This window comes from Rhinatrema bivittatum, chromosome 15 (assembly GCF_901001135.1).
Source record: "Rhinatrema bivittatum chromosome 15, aRhiBiv1.1, whole genome shotgun sequence".
NCBI lineage: Eukaryota > Metazoa > Chordata > Amphibia > Gymnophiona > Rhinatrematidae > Rhinatrema > Rhinatrema bivittatum.
The window spans coordinates 53179947-53201405 of record NC_042629.1 but is presented as its reverse complement, the minus strand read 5'-3'; the positions used below and the strand labels follow the sequence as shown (position 1 = coordinate 53201405).

Sequence of the window (21459 nt, the reverse complement as noted above, 5' to 3'; positions counted from 1 at the left end):
CAGGGGAACTCCAGATCCAGTCTTTCATGGTGGCTTTCTCAGGCCAGTTTGAAATGAAGAGTAGAGTTGGAAATCCCAGATTTGGGTGGTAATGACCACCGATGCCAGCCTGAAGGGTTGGAGGAACATTTGCCAAGGGTAGATAGTTCAAGGTCGGTGATTAGGAACAGAGGCATCATGGTCTATCAATCGGTTAGAGATGAGCTATTCACATGGCATTGCTCTCCTTTCATCCATGATTACATGGTCATGTGGTGCAAGTCTTGTTGGATAATGTGGAAGCAGTGGCGTATAATAAGTTGCCAAGAGGAAACAGTCACATGGTATCTCAGGAGGCCTAGGAGCTTTTCAGTTGGGCGGAACAACACTTGGCAACTCTGGTGGCATCCCATGTGGCCGGGGTGGACAATTTGCAGGCATACTTTCTCAGTTAGCAGGTGATAGACCCCATGGAATGGGAGCTGTCATTGGGAGATGGCTCTCATTTGTGCCAGGTGAGGTGGCCCTCAGCTGAACGTGATGGCAACGCCAAGGCATGCTGCTTTTTCATTCACAGGCGAGAGGTAGGATCAGAGGGGCTTGATGCTCTGGTCCTCCCATGGCCTTGGGGATTCTGTTAATCATCTTCCCTCTGTGGCCTCTGATAGAAAGAGTGTTATGATGTATCAAGAGACACCTGGGGAGGTTGATTCTTGTGACTCTGGAAGAGCAATGCCAGCTGTGGTTTGCAAATCTGATAAATCTTGTGGTGCACAGTCCCTTAAGACTTGAGCATATCTATAATTGCCGGTTAAGAAAGAAAGAACCTTCAAATGCTGCTATGTTGTAAAAACAAACAAAAAAATTCTCTCTTGGTGTCATCAGCTTAACCTGATGATTCACTGCTGATTTTCTGACTCCTCTGGAATTGAATACTTCTTTGTCTAGTAGACTTGGATAATAGAAGATCAGGACTGGATGATTACAGTCACAGTGACATGGCATTAGTTTGGCAAAATTTCTGATTCCACATGTAACAATGATTTTATTGACATGAGTTTGTTTTACCAACAATTCATTTCCTGAATAAAATCTGGAGCTCTGCCTGAAAGGGAACTTTGTAAGATTTAGGAGATGATTCGAACAAAGCAGCAAAAGCCTTGCAGTGTGGCCTTCACAGTAAACGTCCACAAATTTTCCTTCTGGCTTTAGGCTAGGCGAGAACATTGCAGCAAACAATGCGTACAGGCAGCAGGAAGCAGAGCACCCCTCCAAGAGAATCCATGTACAAGTGCCGCTTAGCAGCTGTAGGACAGCCAAAGGCTTGGCTCATCATCCTTCAAGGGAAGCCTCTCCAGATTTGAACATTCATGAGCTAATACAGAAATTTCACACAGGAATAGAGGTGACTTGTTCTTGTGGTTGTTTTATATCTGTTTGTTCTGACTCCTATTAAAGCATCTAGTTCTCTTACTTGATATGTAATTAATGTATGTTTTATGGGGTGAGAAAGAAAGTCCTTTCCTAAAATGATTTTGTATATAGTATACTAAGAATATGCAAACTAGAAGTCCATGCGATTAGCGTGCAGGCTGTGTCATTTTTAGAAGGTTGGTCACTAGAGGGGCATTTAATTATTTGTGTGGTCATTCCCTGTATATACCCAGATCAGTCCAGACTCCTGGGTTTTGCCTCCCTTCCAGCAGATGAAGACAGAGAAAGTTTCATGACACTGTCACATAATTTGATGTGCCACCTGCAGTCTGTCAGTATTTCTCTGTCTCCAGCAGTTTGAGAAAAAAAAAAATAATAATAATTAAAATAAAAAGATAGGTGGTTTAGGATTCAGTGACTGGCTACCCTCTCTGAAAGTTGGTAGGTCCTGGTGGGGCCATCCTTTCAGGTAGAGGAGTGGACGAGTGGATGGGTTGGAAACTCCTGGGTCTGTCCAGATCCTTGACCCGCTGAGAGTGGAGATAGCTGGTGGGGCCAGTTCTCTCTCCTACAGATGGACAGTGGAAGCCTGAAGCCGCCAAAGGGAAGTTACTGTAAAAAAAAAAAAAAAAAAAAATTTAAGGCATTTTGACTTGTTGTGCTAGTCTGGTGATTTGGGCGCGTTAGCCGATTCTTGCAGTGGTTTGCAGGCGGGCTGGTGAGGCAGTGATGGCCATGCTGTGCGGTGGGCAGCGTGCAGCATGTAGTAACATAGAAATGATGGCAGAAGAAGACCAAACGACCCATCCAGTCTGCCCAGCAAGCTTTCGCACTTTTTTTTTTCTCTCACATACTTATCTGTTTCTCTTGGCTCTTAGTAACCTTTTTTTATTCTATTTCCCTTCCACCCCCGCCATTAATGTAGAGAGCAGTGTTGGAACTGCATCTAAGTGAAATATCTAGCTTAATTAGTTAGGGGTATTAACCACCGCAATAAGCAAGCTACACCCATGCTTATCTGTTTATTCAGACTGTGTAATTCAGTCCTTGTTGATTGTTCCTGAATATAGATCCACCTTTTTTCATCCCCCCTGCCATTGAAGCAGAGAGCCATGCTGGCTATGCATTGAATGTGAAGTATCAGTCTTGCTCCCCTGCCGTTGAAGCAGAGTGAGTCGCGTGTGTCTTTCCCTTACCGGCTCTTGTTCCCGCTGCCTCTCCAGGTGAGAGGACAGCTCGGGGAGTTCAGTTAAAGGCCTGGCAGGCGGCGAGCTTCTTCAGGAAGCGCAGGGGGAGTCTAGCAGCCCGGCCCTGCCTTTCTGATTTTGGCGGGAACGGCGGCCATTTTGTTCTTCTTTGTTGCCGCGGATGAGAGCGTCTCTAAGTACTCGGCCCTGCCTCCACCGCTATCGCCGGCACTTATGAACATAAGAAATTGCCATGCTGGGTCAGACCAAGAGTCCATCAAGCCCAGCATCCTGTTTCCAACAGAGGCCAAACCAGGCCACAAGAACCTGGCAATTACCCAAACACTAAGAAGCTCCAATGCTACTGATGCAATTAATAGCAGTGGCTATTCCCTAAGTAAACTTGATTAATAGCAGTTAATGGACTTCCCCTCCAAGAACTTAACCAAACCTTTTTTGAACTTCAAAGACCCTCAGAACCTCAGGGGTCCTGGGAACCTCTCTTGGGGGAGGAGGTGGAAGACCACCTAGAGCAGAATCCAGGGGTTTTTTCCCCAGATTTGGTGCTACTGTTGCACAAGACTTTTTTGGCTAAACAGGCATCGGGATGATACCTGTTTAAACGAGCGGATCTGCATGAGCCATTTTTGGCTAAGAGGTCTAGATCATCTTGAGCTGGTGGTGCAGCCAGAATTCAGCCAACATTTGCATTTAGGGAATGCAGACAATCCCTGGGGGGACTCAGAGGATGGGGATCCTCTGGTTGATGATCCATCGGGGGGTGGATCCTCCTCTGGTTTGTCCGGACCCTAAGGATGTGCAGAAACAAACACCCTCTGTGGAGGGAGATGATCTGAAAGTGTTCCATCTTTTCCACCAGGAAGAATTCTAGTCCTTTATTCCATGTGTCCTGAAGGATCTGGGGATTAAGGAACCCCAGGCTGTTTCAGACCATGAGGAGGTGGATTAGTTATGGAGGAATTGGGGAGGCCAGTGAAGGAGTTCCCCTTCCATAAATCTGTGAAGATGTTTGTGCTCTGGATGTTTGTGCTCAGCAGGACCTGAGGGTCCGAAACATGATCACGTCGGGATTATATTTTCGAAGCGAAGTACTGCTATTATTTAAGATTGCATTTTTGCATTTTTGAAGCTAAATACTGCTATTACTTTGTTGCGAGTTTGGATCAAAAGTTAGCCCGCGGTGGCTCTGATATTTCCCCTGGCAATACTTTTTGAAATATGATTCAGGACTTTAAATATATATTAAATAAAGCAATGTGACTTCTCCTACGTTGGGTCTGACTGATTAGCAGATCCAGTCGGTAGTGGTCCTACATATATAAAAAATTTTTATTTTTTTTTTCCACATAATATTTGGCGTTTATAAATTGTATTACTTACCTGGAAACCTTATTTTTTGTTGGGATGTGCTCTGGAAGCTCCATATGCAGGTTTAAAGGTTGGTAGAGCCTTGGAGAAGTTGTATCCCTTGCCGGAAGACACCTTGGATCTGCTGCGAATGTCAAAGGTGGATGCTTCGGTTTTGGCGGTATCAAAGAAGACTACGATTCCGGTGGCAGGATCGATGGCGCTTAAGGTTATGCACGCTAAGAAGCTGGAGGTACACCTGAAGAAGATTTTTCAGGTGTCATCATTGGGCATTCGTGCTGCTGTATGCAGTACTTTTATGCTCCGGACCAGATTGCACTGGGTACAGCAGTAACAATCAGATATGCTAATCGTGGAAAAAGTAAAGCAGGCCAAGAGGCTGGAAGCCGTGGTGGCCTATGGTGCGGATACTTTGTGTGATCTCATACATACTTCCTCTCGATCTATGATGTCCGCGGTCTATACTAGGAGGCGACTTTGGTTGAGGAACTGGTCGGTGGATGTCTGGTCTGTCTCAGCTGGGGTTGCGTCATTTTGGAGAGGACTTGGAGGAACTCATGAAGCATCTCAGAGAGATCAAAGTGCATAAGCTGCCAGAGCATAAGCTGAGAATCGGCAGTTGTTTTTCTTTGGCCCGGGCTCGATTCCGGTCGAACCGACATTCCCAGCAGTCTCATCCTTCGGGAGGAGGTCAGAAACAAGGCGCCGGGAGGCAGCAGCCTTGGAATCTGTTCTTTCGAGGCAAAAGACCGACCAGAAATGGTATTGGTAAGGGGGTCTCTGGTTTCAAGTCCACCCAATGAAGCGAGGCCAGCCCACTCCTCCGTTCCAAGAATCTGAGGTCGGTTAACAAGTTTTCTCAGACTGGGCCAAGCTCATGCCGGATCAGTGGGTCCTGAGTGTGATAGAGCACAGTTACGCTTTGGAATTTTCATGCCCATTAAAGGATTTGTTCATAAGGTCCTCTTGCGATTACAACCGGAAAAAGACGTGTGGTTCGAGAGACCATCGGTTGTCTATGTATGTTGGGGGCCATAATTCCAGTACCTGTCATGGAGCAAGGAACAGGAAGGTATTCCATTTAATCTGTGGTCCCAAAGAAAGACAGCGCTTTTCATCTGATCTTGAATTTAAAGAAGGTGAATATGGAGTTCCAGTTTCCTCATTTTTGGATGAAAATGTTGAGGTCTGTGATCGCTGCGGTACACAAAGGGGAGTTTTTGGCTTCTCTGGATTTGACTGAAGCATATCATCGCATTCCAATTTACCTAGATCATCAGTTTTCTCAGGTTCATGATTCTCAGGGACCATTTTTAGTTTTGTGCCCTGCCTTTTGGATTAGCAGCAGCACCAATGACCTTTACAACAGTGATGGTGGTAGTAGCAGCAGCAGCTCTTCAGCAGTATTTGGATGGCTGGTTGATTCAAGCAAGGTCAGAGGGCCATTGTCATCACACAGTGGCAGTGGTGCTGCAGCGTTTACGGTCCCGGGGCTTGGTTGTGAATCTTCCCAAGAGCAAGCTGGTTCAATCTCAAGTTCGGGAATTCCTGGGAGCATGCTTCGACACCACACTCGTATGAGTGTTTCTTACCGAGGAGCAGATAGGCAAGATCCAGGGACAGATTTGCAGATTGCTGAACAGTGCGGTTCTCAGGCCATGGTCTATGGCTTCCAGGTTAGAATTGGTCCCTTGAGTGTTTCCTCATATGCGGCCACTTCAGTTGACCTTGCTGTCCAGGTGGAACCCGGTATTGGAACAATTCTCATCTACTGCTGCCTCTTATGGAAAGCGCCAGGTCGAGTCTGGATTGGTGGCTGTGTCGGGACAATTTGAGCCATGGGGTGGCCTTGGAAGTCCTGAGTTGGATAGTAGTCACAACCAATGCCAGCCTCAAGTGTCAGACTCACGTGATGCAGGAACACTGATCTCCAGAGGAGGCGTCGTGGTCTATCAACCGTCTAGAGATGAAAGTGGTACGTCTAACGTTATAAGCCTTTCTTTCTCTTGTACAGGGCAGGCCAGTGAGAATTTTGTCGGACAATACGATGATGGTGGCTTACATCAACCAGCAGGGCGGTACCAAGTCAGGCAGTGGCTCAAGAGGCCCAGGAGTTAGTGCACTGGGTGGAGCGGCATCTGGAGGTGCTGGAAGCTTCCCACATAGCGGGGTTGGACAACATGCAGGTGGATTTCCTCAGCCGCCGGCAGATGGATCCTGGAAAGTGGGAGTTGTTGGAGGAGGCCATGCTCCTGATTCGTTGCAGGTGGGGAGTCCCTTGTATGGATCTGATAGCAATGTGTAAGAATGCCAAGGCTCCGCGGTTCTTCAGTCGAAGAAGAGAGCACAGGGCACACGGAGTCAATGCTTTAGTCCTCCCATGGCCACAGGGGATTCTCCTGTATGTGTTCCCGCTGTGGCCACTGGTGGGCAAGATCTTGCAAAGGATAGAAGTTCATCTGGGGCAAATAATTTGGGTGGCGCTGGAATGGCCTCATAGGCCATAGTTCGCGGATTTAATCAATCTTGCAATGGACGGGCTGCTGCATCTTGCTCATCTTCGCAGTCTGCTGTGCAAAGGTCCCATATTTTTGGATCAAGCGGATAGCTTCTCTCTCTTGGTTTTTGAGAGGAGGCGCCTGAGAGAAAAAGGTTATCCGGAGGATGTTAGTACCACTTTGTTACAAGAAAGAAGTCCACCTCCTTGGCATATGTGCGGGTGTGGAAGGTTTTTGAGGCTTGGTGCAAGGAGCACAGTGTGGATCCAGCTTGAGTTTTTAGTGGCCCACATTTTGTCTTTTGTGCAGCAAGGTTTGGCTTTCAACTTAAGGGTCCAGGTGGCACCCTTGGGTTGCCTTAGAGGCAAGATACACGGAATGCCGTTTGCTACACGTCCAGATGTGGTGCATTTTTTTTCTGAGAGGTACGAAGCATTTGTGTCCTCCGGTGCAGAACGTGTCGTGTCCCTCCCCCCCCCCCCCCCCCATTGAGCCTAAACTTGGTTCTTAAAGCAATGTGTAGGGTGCTGTTTGAGCTGCTGCGCAGGGTGACTTTGAAGGATCTTACTTGAAAAGTCATTTTTATGGTAACAATTTGTTCGACTAGTAGAATTTCGGAGCTACAAGCCCTCTCATGTAGAGATCCTTTCCTAAAGGTTTCCGAACTCTGTGTCTCTTTGCGTACAATGCCTTCTTTTCTTCCTAAGGTTGTTTTGTCTTTTCACTGGAATCAGTTCGTGGAGGTATCAGCCTTTGCAAATCTGGATATGAAGGTTCCTTTGGTTAAGGGGTAGAAGTGTCTGGACGTGAAGCGGTTGTGCTATCTGAAAGTTTCTAATCATCTCTTCATTCTCTCGAGTAAGGCGAAGCAGTGGCATAAGGCCTCCAAAGCTAAAATAGCGTGATGGTTGTTGAAAGCCATAGCTTCAGTGTTCATTTTTCTCGGCTGGTTTGAGAGCTCAATCACCTTGGTCGCAATCAACATCCTGGGCTGAATGTCAGTTAATGTCACCGCAAGAGACTTGTAGGGCGGTGACTTGGAAGTCGTTGCATGCTTTCTCCAGACATTACTGTCTGGACGTCCAGGCGCTGGAGTCTAGGAGTTTTGGTGAAAGCTTGCTTCAGGTGGGACTCTCATAGTCCCACCCAGTTTAGGGAAGCTTTGGTGTACATCCCAGGAGTCTGGACTGATCTGGGTATGTACAGGGAAAGAAAGATTGGTTCTTACCTGCTAGTTTTCATTCCTGTAGTACCACAGATCAGTCCAGAGTCCCGCCTAGGTTTGGAGAGTCCATTCAATCTGTGTTTGCTTGTATACAAGCTGAAGATGTTTTCTGTTGGCATTCTAGCAAAGGAGATGGTTGTATATTCTGGATTGTATATGGTTACATTGTGTTTTTAGAGACATTTCCATCTTGGCTTGGGTAGAGGTCAATACTGACGGACTGCAGGTGGCACCCCAGGTTTTGTTACAGTGTCAGTGAAACTTTCTCTGTCTCCATCTATTGGAAGGGAGGCAAAACCCAGGAGTCTGGACTGATCTGTGGTACTACAGGAACGAAAATTAGCAGGTAAGAACCAATTTTCCTATCTTTTCCAAGCCAAATGGATTGATATTTTGTAAACCCCCAAACTACTCTACTTTGTTCAGAGAAGGTGCATGTATGCTGAATGTGCACCATACTTGATTTGGAGCATTTGCTACAATTGTGAGAATTTGCTGCCATGTTGACTTGCCTTTTTGGTTTTGTATGTGTAGTGACAGTTTCACATTTTATTAATGTGCTGATGTCCTTTAGCTGAACCACATCAGTGATGTGAGGATTTCTGATATCATGGATGTCTATGAGCAGAAACTATCAGCTTTGGCGGTGAGTAGAAATGTGTTCCCTTGTAAGACACAGCCACGTTTCTGAACTCCTGAGCTGCATCTTATCAGTACCATGCCTTCCTTCTGGGGCTATTCTGCCACTATACTTGCAGCCATATCTTCTGGATGAGGGATCAAGGACATGAACTTGAGGGTAACGGCAATCTAGCAACTGCAAGAGTGTGTCCCTCCTCCTCCCCTGTCTTTACTCTTGCTTTCTAAACAAAAGTACACATGGATGAGATGAGGGCATTGCAAGCACAGCAAGGTGTAGGGTTCCTTGCTGCCATGCTATCTGGGTCACTGAGCAGATGTTTGGGTTTAGGAGCATAGGGAGAGCTAAAAGTGAGAATGGGGTGGGAAGTAGAAAAGTGGACAGATGGGAGGAAGAGAGAAAAGAAACAATTTCAAAAAAATTAAGTAGAATGGAGAAGAAAACCAGCCATATAGAACAAAGGTTAGGAAGCTATTTCTTTTTATTTTTGAAAAATGTTTCAAAATAAGTTAGCAACCAAACAAAGAGCAAAAAATCGCGACCCTGTCGAAACTTAACAGCAAAAACACAAAAGGAATCGCCACCCACATTCACTAATCACACCGTTTATGTCAAGATTAAATCAAAACAATCATTTAAAGTGGTAAATTGATAGAAACAGGACTGCATCAGCAAGCCTTTGTCAACGTTCACAATAAACTTATTGAGACGTCCGGTCTTCTCGATCATTTGCAGCCTGTTTTTTCGGAAAGTTTTTAAAGCCCACAGTGACTACTTCTCATCGGGGCAATGCAGAATTCAAAAGCCAAAATATTCAAGAGCCCACGACGAATATCTCTCATAGGGGCAAAGCTGAATTCAAAGAACAATGTCTCTAGCAACGAATTTTCAATGCGCTGAAGTTGAGGTATTTTTGTGGGATGACATAGCATATTCAAATCGCAGACACTTGATCAGATCACATTCATTCAAACAACATCGTATCGATGCCTTCTTATAAGCAGGTGCCTGGGATGCCAACTCAACAGCGGCCGTGTTTCGCAGCCTGCCGGCTGCTTCTTCAGGAGTCTAATTTCTAAACGATAAATACCATAACAAAAAATCAGCATGTATAACTTCGTAAAAGCTAGTACTTAACTGACAATGGTGCGGTCACCTATTAGAAGTAGGACCGAAGTCTCAAGTCATCCTCTCCAACAAAACGCCGAGCTAGAGACCGCATCCAACTAGTCTGACTAATTAAATAGCCCGCTCTTTAGCGGACGTCATGACGTCATACAAGACGTGTGCGATCGTCAGAACTGGGATGTGAAGGCGAGAACTCATCATAAAAAGACATTCAACTCCAATGCATTATTGAGACCCTGAGGATGGACAGTGTTTAATCGGTGAATCCATTTTTGTTCAGCTTGAAGCAGCTTCTTGTCAAAGTCTCCGCCTCGCCAGGAGGGAATCAGCTGTTCCAATACACAGACTCTTAAACTTTCAAAGGTGTGTGCTTTTGAATTCTGCATTGCCCCGATGAGAAGTAGTCACTGTGGGCTTTAAAAACTTTCCGAAAAAACAGGCTGCAAATGATCGAGAAGACCGGACGTCTCAATAAGTTTATTGTGAACGTTGACAAAGGCTTGCTGATGCAGTCCTGTTTCTATCAATTTACCACTTTAAATGATTGTTTTGATTTAATCTTGACATAAACGGTGTGATTAGTGAATGTGGGTGGCGATTCCTTTTGTGTTTTTGCTCAAAATAAGTTAGTACAGCAGATTTAAACCTCATCACTAATTCTGTATCAAAACCTATTTTCCTTGAAAGAATTTCAGAAGACCCATCCGTTGCACTGAATTTGAGATTTTTCACATAGGCCTGAAAGATGTGTACACAGACGGTCATGTTGCACGATGGGGAAACAATCAGCGGGAGTGTTGTACTGATACGTCATTGCATTCCTCTAGTGCTGAGGCACTGATCCAGCATTTTGTCTTGTAGTCCAAGGAGAGCAGGCTGCAGGACCTTCTGGAAGCCAAGGCACTGGCTCTTGCTCAGGCTGACAGGCTGGTTGCACAGTATCGCTGTCAGAGAGCCCAAGCGGAAGCAGAGGTGAGTGGGAACCAGGCTGCGAGTTTAACAAGTGAGCACGGCACGTCTGACAGGCTTGTTCAAAAGCTCAGTAAGTGTCTCCGGAAAGTACAGCAGGCAAAGTAAGAAAATCCCTGGCAAATTAAAAGTTCTTTTCTCTGCAGTTAGGGTTTTATGTGCACTCAGAAAAGCCTTGGACACTTTTCAGCAGCATTTCTGTAGGGCTTATTGAGGAGCTGTATGGTCCCATAGGGATTCCTTAAAGGACTAACTGGACAGTTAATACTGCAGCCCCTAAAAACAAGCCTCGAGTGACAGAGAAAGAAAGGTGCAGTTCCAGTTCGTACCCCAGATCAGTCCAGACGTGAGTTTTGCATCCCTACCAGCAGATGGAGGCAGAGAACCAAAAATTCTGAGGCACTGCTGCATAACAGAGAGCGCCACCTGCAGTCCCTCAGTATTTCTCTGTCTCCGGCAAATGGAAGAGGTGCAAACCTGCAATTAAGCAGACAGAAAGAAGAAAAGAAGTTAGAAGATGCTCCCTGAGGTGTTAGGTTCCTTCGTGGGCCATCCCTCAGGTTGAGCCAGGTGAGCGGGGGGGGGGGTTGGTAATCCCTGATCAGCTTTAGCCCGCAGCAGATCCAGGGGTCTGACAGCCATGGGGTCCTGGTTACCTTTTATCCCTGAAGGCTCCTTCCCAGAGTTGTTGTCAGCAGCAGGGACATGTTCCTTTTTTTGCTTGAATTTCTTCCTTTGCTGTAGCTGATGTTTCTTTAAAGAAAAAAAAAAAGTGTTTTACATTTTTCTTTCAGCAGCAGCCGCTCTGGCTGTTTCTGGTTTGATCATCAAGGGGAAGGCCTTATGCAGGCTGGAGGAAGGGAGCAGTGTAGCTCCTCTGTTCGTGGCTTTGAGCTGCCTGGGGAGCCGGAGGCTGCATTGGGCTGTTCTCCCCCTGCTCTCCCGCATGCCGCAATCACATGGCTTCTGTGCCTTTGCAGAAGGCCTGGCCGCGTGAAGACAAGATGGCTCCAACAGCGATTTCCCAGCATGAAAAAGCTTCGAGCTGCTCGGAGAGCCGGAGGCTGCATTGGGCTGTTCCCTGCTCTCTCGCATGCCGCAATCACATGGCTTATGTGCCTTTGCAGAAGGCCTGGCCGCGTGAAGACAAGATGGCTCCAACAGCGATTTCCCAGCATGAGAAAGCTTCGAGCTGCTCGGGGAGCTGGAGGCTGCATTGGGCTGTGTTCCCCCTCCTCTCCCGCGTGCTGTGATCATGCGGCTTCTGTTCCTCTGCAGCAGGCCCCGTCACGTGAGACAAGATGGCGCCAACAGCTGTTTCCCAGTGCAGGAAAGCTTGTCAGGCTGGCAGCCTGGCTCGGGGACAGCTAAATGCAGCGGTGCTGTGCTGCAATTCGTTTCTGGAGGAGAGGGGCTTTCCCGGGGGGGGGGAACGAGACTGGTAGGAGAGCCACAGGTTCCAAAGGCCCTGTCAAAATAAATACTGGGAGCCTAAACATCCTGACATGCATGAGAAGGGCTACAGCTCAGAAGGTGACAGACTCCCGGGAGCCCAGGTACTCCCCTCCCCTGTTGTCTCCGGCGATCCTGTCGGGGGGGGGGGGGGAGATGGCAAGCTTTGGGCCGGACAGGGGAGAAGATGACGTGTTTTCCTCAGAATTTGTCTTGCTTATGCATATGGCCTTTTTAACCAGGAAAAGCACTGGCTATAAAAGGGCATTTCTGTCAGCCTTCTTGGCTTGCTGCAAAGAGGCCAGGGGTCAGGGAACCTCCTTCGCCAGCTGGGCCTGGACCATCCTGAGGGTCCTAGAGGCTCAGATCATTCTGACCTGGATGATCCAGAAGATAGTTATGGGGTTGGTTTGGGGGTGGATCAAGATGACCCAGCAGATCTCACGGTAGATGTCGCTCAGGCTGTCTAAGAGATCCTGATAACAGAGAGAGATGACCTGCAGGTGGTTCATCTGTTCCGTAAGGAGGAGTTGAGGCCCCTTATTTCCCATGATCAGAAGGAACTGGGTATTAAGATGGTCTAGGGAGGAGTCTGACAATGAAAGAGTGGATCCAAATTTGTTTGGGCTCGAGGCCCACCAAAAGCCTTTTCTCTCCCTGAAAGGATCAAGAAGCTGGTGAACCAGTAATGGAACTTCTCAGAGGCGATCCCCAAGATGGCTAGAGCCAAAGTAAAATTGTACCCCCTCACAGAGGATATCCTGCAGCTGCTGGTATTGCTGAAGGTGCATGCTTCGGTCTCAGCGGTCACTAACAAGTTGACTATTCTGGTTGCGGGTTTGTCAGCGTTAAAGGACTGTAAGCTAGAGATTTATCGGGAGAGGATGTTTGAAGTCTTGGCGCTGAGCCTGTGAGCAGGGATCTGTGGAAATCTGATGCAGAGGGCCTGTTTATGCTGGGTCCAGAAGTCTCAGGAGAAGTCAGCAGATGCTGGTGTTTATAGCCAGGCAATTCAGGTGGAGGCCAGGATTGCATATGAGGCTGACATGCTTTATGACTTGAGCTGGACTTCGGCCAGGAATATGGCCGAGGCCTCAGTGTGACATCTGCTGTGGTTGCAGAATTGGTCAGCTGATATGAGGTCCAAGTCTGAGCTCTGTAATCTTCCCTTTAAAGAAAGGAAAATTGTGTTCAGGGAGGACCTGAAATTGATGAATGTTTTTGGGAGTCTAAAAGGAATGAGCTGCCGGAGAATAAGATGACAGTTAGGAAGTCTTTTCCGCCTCACTCTAGGTTTCGGCAGTTGTGGCCGTTTTTGTCTTCAGGGTTCTGGTAGGCAGTAGTCCTTTCGAGGTGCCCATAGACTTCCCTGAGAGGGCTCCAACCAGGGGACTGGCGGTGGTAAGGTTTCACAGTGAAGCCAGGCTGGTCCACTCTCTTGAGATGTCTATCACAGATTTACAAAGAGCGGACCAGGATTACCTTGGACCAATGGGTCCTAGAGGTAATGAGGGATGACTATACTTTAGAATTTTTTCGCCCCATCACGGAAGCTTTTGTGGTGTCTCATTGCAGTGTCCAAGGCAAGCAAGTGGCAATTCGAGACACATTGTGTCGCCTTTAGTTACTTGCATGATAGTACCAGTAGCGGAAAGGGAACATGGTCGCGGGAAGTACTCTATTTACTGTTGTGCCAAAAAAGGAAGAAGCCTTTCGTCCCATCCTCTGTCTGTAAAAGGTGAAATGTGATACTGCAAGTTCCCTGTTTTTCCGTATGGAAACATTGCGAATGATGATAGCGGCAGTTTGTCTCATGGAGTTTTTCAGGTTTTGCCAGACTTTTCGGAAGCCTGTCTGCACATACCAGTTCGAGAAGAACATCAAAGTTTCTTCCATTATGGTTCTGGGGTAACTTTTCCAGTTTCGGACTCTCCCGTTTGGTTTGGTGACTGCACCTCGCTCATTCACAAAAGTGATGATGGTGGTGGCAGTCGCTCTCTACAGGGAGGGGATCTTAGTTCATTCTTTTCCAGATGATTGGCTTATCCGAGGGAAATCAGAGGAGATATGCCGGTATTCTGTGCGCACGGTGATGGATGTGTTGCAGTCCTTGAACTGGGTGGTGAATTTGGTGGAGAGTCACCTGAGCCCTATCCAGATGCTGGAATACTTGGGGGCAAAGTTCGATACTCAGCTCGGCAGAGTGTTTCTCACCTCAGAGAGGATTTGGAAGTTACAATACCAGGTGGTGCAGATTTTGCGGATGCCAGTGCCCAGGGCTTGGGATTATCTTCAGGTCCTGGGTTCAATGGCATCTACGTTGAATTTGGTGCCTTGGACTTTTGCCCACATGCTCCTTCTACAGGAGGTATTGCTGTCGTGCTGGAATCCAGTGTCAGAGGAGTTTCTTCTGGCTTTACTGCTGCAGGATACTTCCAGATCTAGTCTCTTATGGTGGCTGTGTCACCCAATGTGGAGAAAGGGATGGGCCTGGAGGTTCTGGACTGGGTTATATAGGGATCACAGATGCCAACTTCAAAGGTCGGGAGGAGATCTGTCAAGAACGGCTGTCAAGAACGGCTGGCACAAGGACTGTGGTCGCCAGTGGAAGCATCCTGGTCTATCAATCACTTGGAAATGAGAGCAATGTACAGGGCATTGATGGAATTCCTTCCACAAGTCCAAGGTCAAATGGTCAGTGTGTTTTTGGACAATGTGACGTGACTTAAATCAATTGGCAAGGGGGAACGAAGAGTTGCCCAAGGAGCCCAGGACCTTTTTGCCTGGGCAGAGCGACATGTGCAGGGGATAGCCGTTTCACATGTTGCAGAAGTGGACAATGTGCAAGCGGACTATCTCAGCAGGTAAGTTGGACCCAGGAGAATAGGAGCTGTTGAAGGAGGCCTTCAGCCTTATCCAGTCTTGTTGAGGCAGTCCCCGTCTGGAACTGATGGTGACAATGAGCAATGCCAAGGCAGCAAGTTTCTTCAGCTGCAGATAAGTCACAGCCAAAGGCATAGATGCTTGGGTTCTTCAATAGCCAACAAGGATCCTGCTATACGTGTTCCCTCTGTGACCATTAATAGGTCGAGTGTTTAGGATCATCGAGAGGCATCTGGGCCAGGTAGTACTGGGGGTGCCAGAGAGGCTGTGTCATCCGTGGTTCATGGATCTGGTTCAGCACATAATTGACTCATTTGCAGGGGCTAAGGCAAGGTCCTATTTTCATGGATTGGGCAGAACACTTTTGTCTCTCAACTTGACTTTTGAGAGCAAGTGCTTGCGACAAAAAGGATACTCTAAGCCTGTGATTTTCAAGAGCTTGGTTTACAATTCCTTGTGGTTTCAGGTGGCAGTTTTGGGGTGTCTCAGAGATATACTATCGGGAAAAGGTTGTTGGCCTCATATCTGGATGTTGTGAGGTTTTTGAAGGGGGTTGGTATCTGTGGCCACCGGTGCATAGATTGGGTCCGGCATGGGGTTTAAACTTGGTCTTGCAGATGCTTTGTGGGCCTCTGTTTTGAGCTTTGAGGAAGGCATTGATAAAGGACTTCACACTGAAGGTGGTATTTTTGGTGGCAATTTTTTCATTCAGAAGGATCTTGGAGCTGCAGGCTTTGTCCTGAACCATTTTGGAAGATTTTGGACGAGGGGATGTGTTTGCACATGGTACCTTCGTTCCTATCTAAGGTGGTAACTTTTTGTTTCACCTGAATCAGACTCTGGAGCTCCTGCCTTCCCAAATTGATCTGCTGAGTCGCCGGAGGCAAAGGTCACAAACAGTTTTCGGCGATCGGATCATTTGTTTGTATTGTTTGGAGGTGCCAGAAATGGATGCAAGGCTTCCAAGGGCACAATAGTGCATTGGCTGAAGGAAGCTATTGTTTCAGCCTACTTTTGTAAGGGGAGAAGAATTCCAGAGGGGTTGCGTGTGTACTCTACTAGAGCAAAGGCAGCATCATGGGCCGAGTGTCAGTGTCACTGCAGGAGATTTGTAGAGTAGTGATGTGGTCTTCTCTTCACACTTTATCTTGCCTTTACTGTTTAAATGTTCAGGCTCCAGGAGAGCCGACTTTTTGCAGAAGTATGTTTAGAGGGGTTCTTTCGCAGGCCCGCCCAGTGTAGGGGTGCTTTGGTACATCCCATTTGTCTGGACTGATCTGGGGTATGAACAGGAAAGGAAAATTGGTTCTTGCCTGCCAATTTCGTTCCTGAAGTTACCACAGATCAGTCCAGAGACCCAGCCCCTTAATGTTCTCAAGACCATTACAGCAAGTCCGTGTTCTGGCTTGCTTACTAGAAACAACTGTCAATGTATATACAGAACCTAAAGAAGTTTGCCAGGTTATGGTTAGCCCCTTGGGTTGATTTGTGGTTTTTCTGTTTGGGGGGCTCCAACTTTTGGGTTTGGTATTTGCCCTCATTTAGGGGGTGGTTGAGTTGTTGAGGACTTGTTACTCTATAGTTGGCCTGGGTACAGGTCAATACCGAGGGACTGCAGGTGGCACTCTTGGTTATATAGCAATGCCTCAATGTTTTTAGTTCTCTGCCTCCATCTGCTGGTAGGGATGCAAAACCCACTTGTCTGGACTGATCTGTGGTACTTCAGGAACAAAAATTAGCAGTAAGAACCAATTTTCCTTTATCTCCTTTCAGTTTTAAACTGTTCCATATTGAGGCACCTTATGCTATCAGCATGTCTAGCTCACCAGCTTTTGAGTTAGCTAGACTGAATTACCTCCTAATAATTCACACATGATTTTATTTAACTGCAAGTTATTCCCCATGATTTTTTTTTTCAGTTCAGTCTTGCTATAAACTGGTACTGTTGGCTGTTGCTCAACCTGTGAAGACCTGGTTGGTAGATAACCAGTGATTCTGGCACACTGCTGCTTGTTTATACAGAGTTTTCTGGGAGCTGTCCGAGAGTTTTGAACACTACACCACTGTCTTTCTTCTCTTGCCTTAAGGCCAGGAAGCTTGCTGGGATGCTGAAGGACGCAGAAAGGAAAAATGAAGAGCTGGGCTTGCTGCTGAAAGACCAGCAGGTGGAATCAGAGCGAGCCAAGAGTGACATTGAGCAGCTCTTTCAGCACAACCGCAAGCTACAGGCAGTCGCTGAAGAGCATGAGAAGCTGAAGGTGTCCTATACTGAGCATCTGCTGAAGTGAGAGCACACACCTCAGTATCGCTCATGTAGCAAACAGAAATGACACACTACTAGCAAAAAATATTTTACATCGCACATTCAATCCAATTCCAACCAGTGCATGCCCTCCTTTAAAACATGCCCTCGTTTTCTCTCTGTTGAGAGAATTGTTAGAAGTATTATACAATTATTTGATGTGCTTTAACCAGTCAGATCTGGAAGATGAAAATGCCAGAAGTGAAACTGTGATCCCCAAATCAGTCCTCCAATATCCCTGACAAGGTTTTTGTGTGTTGGTGATCACAGATAAGTTTCTAGATCAAGGATATGCAGAGAGAGTATGAAGATTCATTATGATTGCCCTGAAACCCAGGGTGGTAGGTTTGTTCACTTCTGGCGTGTAGTGTTTGCATTTAAGTACTTGGTACAGTGTCTTCATCCTTTTTAGGGTCTTGCATCTTCACTTGAGAATTAACAGCACATATCTCAACTTCATAAAAAAAAAAAAAGCATTCAGCATTCTTTAAAATGCTTTCTTTCTCCTTTTTATCCAGGCATGAGCTGGTCGAGACGCAATATAAGGATTTACAAGTGTCTCATAATACACTAAATAAGCAGGCGGAGTCGCTGAAAAAATTGACAGACTCTCTCAGGCAACAGAACGACAAGTATGTTGCACCTTTTTTAAAGCTCCCATGAGAAATCCTGGTTAGGAAGTCCCATTTTGTACAGTAGGGAATTATCTGGTCACACTGTCAAATGAAGTAGTTTTGAACTTGAATTAACTTTTTAATGTAAAGCTGTGAGCATTGAACTCAGGAAAAAAGATCCTCCTCCTGGCATTTGTCCTTTTGCTATTTTGTCTAATCTGTAAATTAGCAACACTTCTTGGATGTGGCCAGCTGCATTGGCTTTGAGGGCACCTTTCAAAGGGGTTTGCAGCATGATAAGTGGTTAGCCAGTTTATTTCTTTGGGCTGAAAATTACTTAATGCTCAACAGTTAACAGCGCATGTACTTTTAGCCGAGGGAGAAAAGGGCAGGGGATGCAGAGTATACATAGGGGATTTCAATGTGAAAACCCCACCTGTACTCCCACAGGGAAAACTCTACAGGGCATTTCCAGGACCTGCATGCTACCTGGGCACCGTAAAAATGCCTCCAGGAGCATTTCTAGCATATGTAAGCACCTCTGTGAAGATCCCTAGACACCGAAGACAAAGGGCTTGCAGCAGGCCGTTTAATACCATGAAAGATTTGAGCAAACCCATACCTATATCTGTTCATTTACAGTACTTGTTGCTTGTGGATCCTTCTAAATAAAATAAAAATTAGAAATCTCCCTTAATAAATGGATTGGGGAGAGCTGTGAAATTCAGGTCCTTTATGTAGTAGTTAAATGGAAAATAAAACTCTCCTGTGAGAGAATCTTGTCTTTAAGATCATGAGAGGTCTTGAACGAGTAGATGTGACTCGGTTATTTACACTTTAGGATAATAGGAGGACTATGGGGCATTCCATGAAGTTAGCAAGTAACACATTTAAGACTAATAGGAGAAAATTATTTTTCACTCAACGCACAATAAAGTTCTGGAATTTGTTGCCAGGGGATGTGGTTACTTCTGTTAATGTAGCTGTGTTCAAAAAAGGTTTGGATAAGTTCTTGGAAACAGGATGCTGGGCTTGATGGACCCTTGGCTGACCCAGCATGGCAATTTATGTTCTTATGATATCGCTGCTTCCTATAATTTCTCTGGTTTTGTAATGCCCCTGCATTCATAAATCCAGCAGTGCTGTTACCTGTGTGATACAGTGCTGCTGCTTCTGAGTGGGACAAGGCCTTTTTATTAAACATTTTTCAATTTATCTGGTCAAACAACCATATTTTAAGAGGTTTGCAAAAAGGCAAATATTCCTCTCTTTCTTTCTAACTACAAAGAATTGGTCCAGGTAAACTTACAGGCAGACAGGGCAATTTTCTATGCATACAACTCTATGAAATCAATTTCCAAATTACCCTCCCTATGTAAGGCAAAACATCTTAAACTTAACCCAAAGTGAAATAGGGAGCCAGAAATCCATATTTTAGAAATCTCTCTTCCATGTTTCACCCTTGCCATGCTCTGCATGTAATCCCATGGCTTGGGACATAGTGGGGTGAGGTGGATTTGGAGACGGTTCTCCAGACCTATGCTACTGTACACGACTTTTCCCAAAAAACAAGAATCACTGCTATATGTAGATCAGGAATCCTATGGGGAAGTATTTATTTGCTTCACTTCATTTTCCCTTACATTTAATTTTACATTTTAGAACGGTCGCTCTATTGGAAGAAGCCGAAGATCAGAGAAAAGAATTAACTAAAGAGCTGCAGGACAGAGACAACAGAATATTGAGTAGGTGGTTGGGTTTGTGAAAACAATTTTATGATGTATTAAATGCATGCCTTTCACTAAGAGATGTTTGATACCTTGACTACATTGACAAGAAAGGGAGGGAATAATGCCTTCGAGTTGAGAAGGAAGCGACACTCTGTGCAGTGTGGCTCAGGCACTACCTTGGTTACAGTTAATCAGATGTAGATTATGTGAACAAAGCAAGGTGTAAGAGAGGAACCTGGACATCTTTTTTTCGGCCCAATCTGTTCTCTGCGGTATCCTGAGTAACTTTGAGAGCTCTGGGCCCATTACTATAAGAAGTCAGTAAAAACGTGTGCTCAGTTTCTGCGTATAGGTTATTTACTCGTGTAATAAAAAGTTAACTCTCGATGCAGTAAGCTAATAGTATGCTAAATGTATCTGGAGTTAAGCATGCCAACAAAAAAGTGTGCTTAGCAAGTGTATGGTTTATGCACATTGTTTTGTTCAGAAAACATGATTTGTGTGCATAAACGTTCTGCTCCTAAAAGTTAGCACAAAACCAGAGTCCAGGATTGCATTGGGGCACAGCACCATAGACTAACACTAGTCCCAGAAATGTGAGTTTACCATGCACCTCATCTGGCTTAGAAGTTAAATTTCCAGCGTTACAAAAAAGTTGAGTTAAGCCTATGCACTTTTCAGCACTGGGGAGTAATACCTAATGCTTTTATTAACATAGGATTTGCAGGGAGGAGCACTAATTTGCACGCACATTTTAGCTCTTTTTTTTCTACTAACACATTTTGTGTGCTAAAATTCTTATTAAATTGGAAGCAAACGTACACACACAAAAATGTGCACAGAAACAGGGGTTAAAATGTGCACTCAGCCTAGCGCACTTTATTAATTAGGCCACTTTGGTTTGTAACTTTTGTATGGGCGAACATTCTAAATCCTGGAGGGCAAAGGCATACCTTGTGGAAATTTGAACATGTGATCACTGATGAATCCACAGTACACATCCTAACTCTGCTCTCTGTTCCGGAGCTGCTCCAGGGCACCCCCTTTTAGGTTCAAGTAACTTCAGATTCCACCAGTATACTTTCCCTTGCGTCCCTCTGCTTCAAGTGCCTGTCAGCCAGTGATTGAAAACAGTGCTTGTTTTAAATAAAGAGCACATCGGATTTTTTTTTTTTCTCATGTGGTCTCTTGAAACTGGGGGAGGGGATTTTGTGCTCTGGGAATTTTTATTTATTTTTTTTTATTTTTTTTAACCTGTTCTGTCTGTTTTTCTTTTGGTTTTTTTTAAATAGGTTTTCAACAAAAAATAAAAGGTTTAGAAGACAAACTGAGCACAGCAGAGAAAGAGAACACAGATATGGAGGAAACCATTGACATTCTCAGAAAAGAGATGGGCAGAACTGAGCAAGCCAGAAAAGAGCTGAGCATTAGGGTAAGAAGGAGGTCAATTCTTGTATTGATGGAGACACCAATTTAATTTCCCCTTTTGATTGCCTGTACTAATACTGTCTTAATGAATGGAAGACTTGGATACAGATGCAAAATCTTGGCCTGTGAATATGCCTTAACAATTCTATGCTAAATATTACAATCATCCAGTAAAGTTTCTCTTGTATTAGGCCAAACTGAAGTTAGTGCTTTGGTTACCACTTGCCAAGTAAGCAGGAACAGGGTGACAGTTCCATGTTTTGTAATTAAAGAACTTGTGCTGGGATTTCAAGGGCTTGCTGTCTGCCTGTAGTTTTCAGCCTCTTGTATATTTTCACTGTCAAGTACCAACACTGCTGAAGGTGATTTTTCATTGGGACAGAATCATTAAATGGGATTTAGAAATTAGGGACAGTCGCACCAATCTTTCAGAGGCCTCAAGCAAATATAAAATTGGGATAAAAACTTCCTCAGCTGGCTTGAGATGTTTGTGATAGGAAAGTGCAGTGGGCCAGCTATTAGCGTCACCATTAGATGTGACGCAGAGGGGGCTTGGTTTAAATATGTGGTTTTCACGGAGTTCATTTTGGATGACACAGCA

The 21459-nt window shown here is 45.6% G+C and overlaps 1 protein-coding gene across 1 annotated transcript in view; it reads left to right on the top strand.

The window, feature by feature from the left end:
* CIP2A (cell proliferation regulating inhibitor of protein phosphatase 2A) overlaps nt 1–21459 on the top strand; it is a 61267-nt gene that overhangs the window by 26959 nt on the left and 12849 nt on the right. The window contains 7 exon segments of the mRNA XM_029578272.1: nt 1192–1384; nt 8287–8358; nt 10342–10452; nt 16872–17068; nt 17605–17718; nt 19363–19445; nt 20723–20862. Coding sequence (XP_029434132.1) covers nt 1192–1384; nt 8287–8358; nt 10342–10452; nt 16872–17068; nt 17605–17718; nt 19363–19445; nt 20723–20862 — 910 coding nt within the window.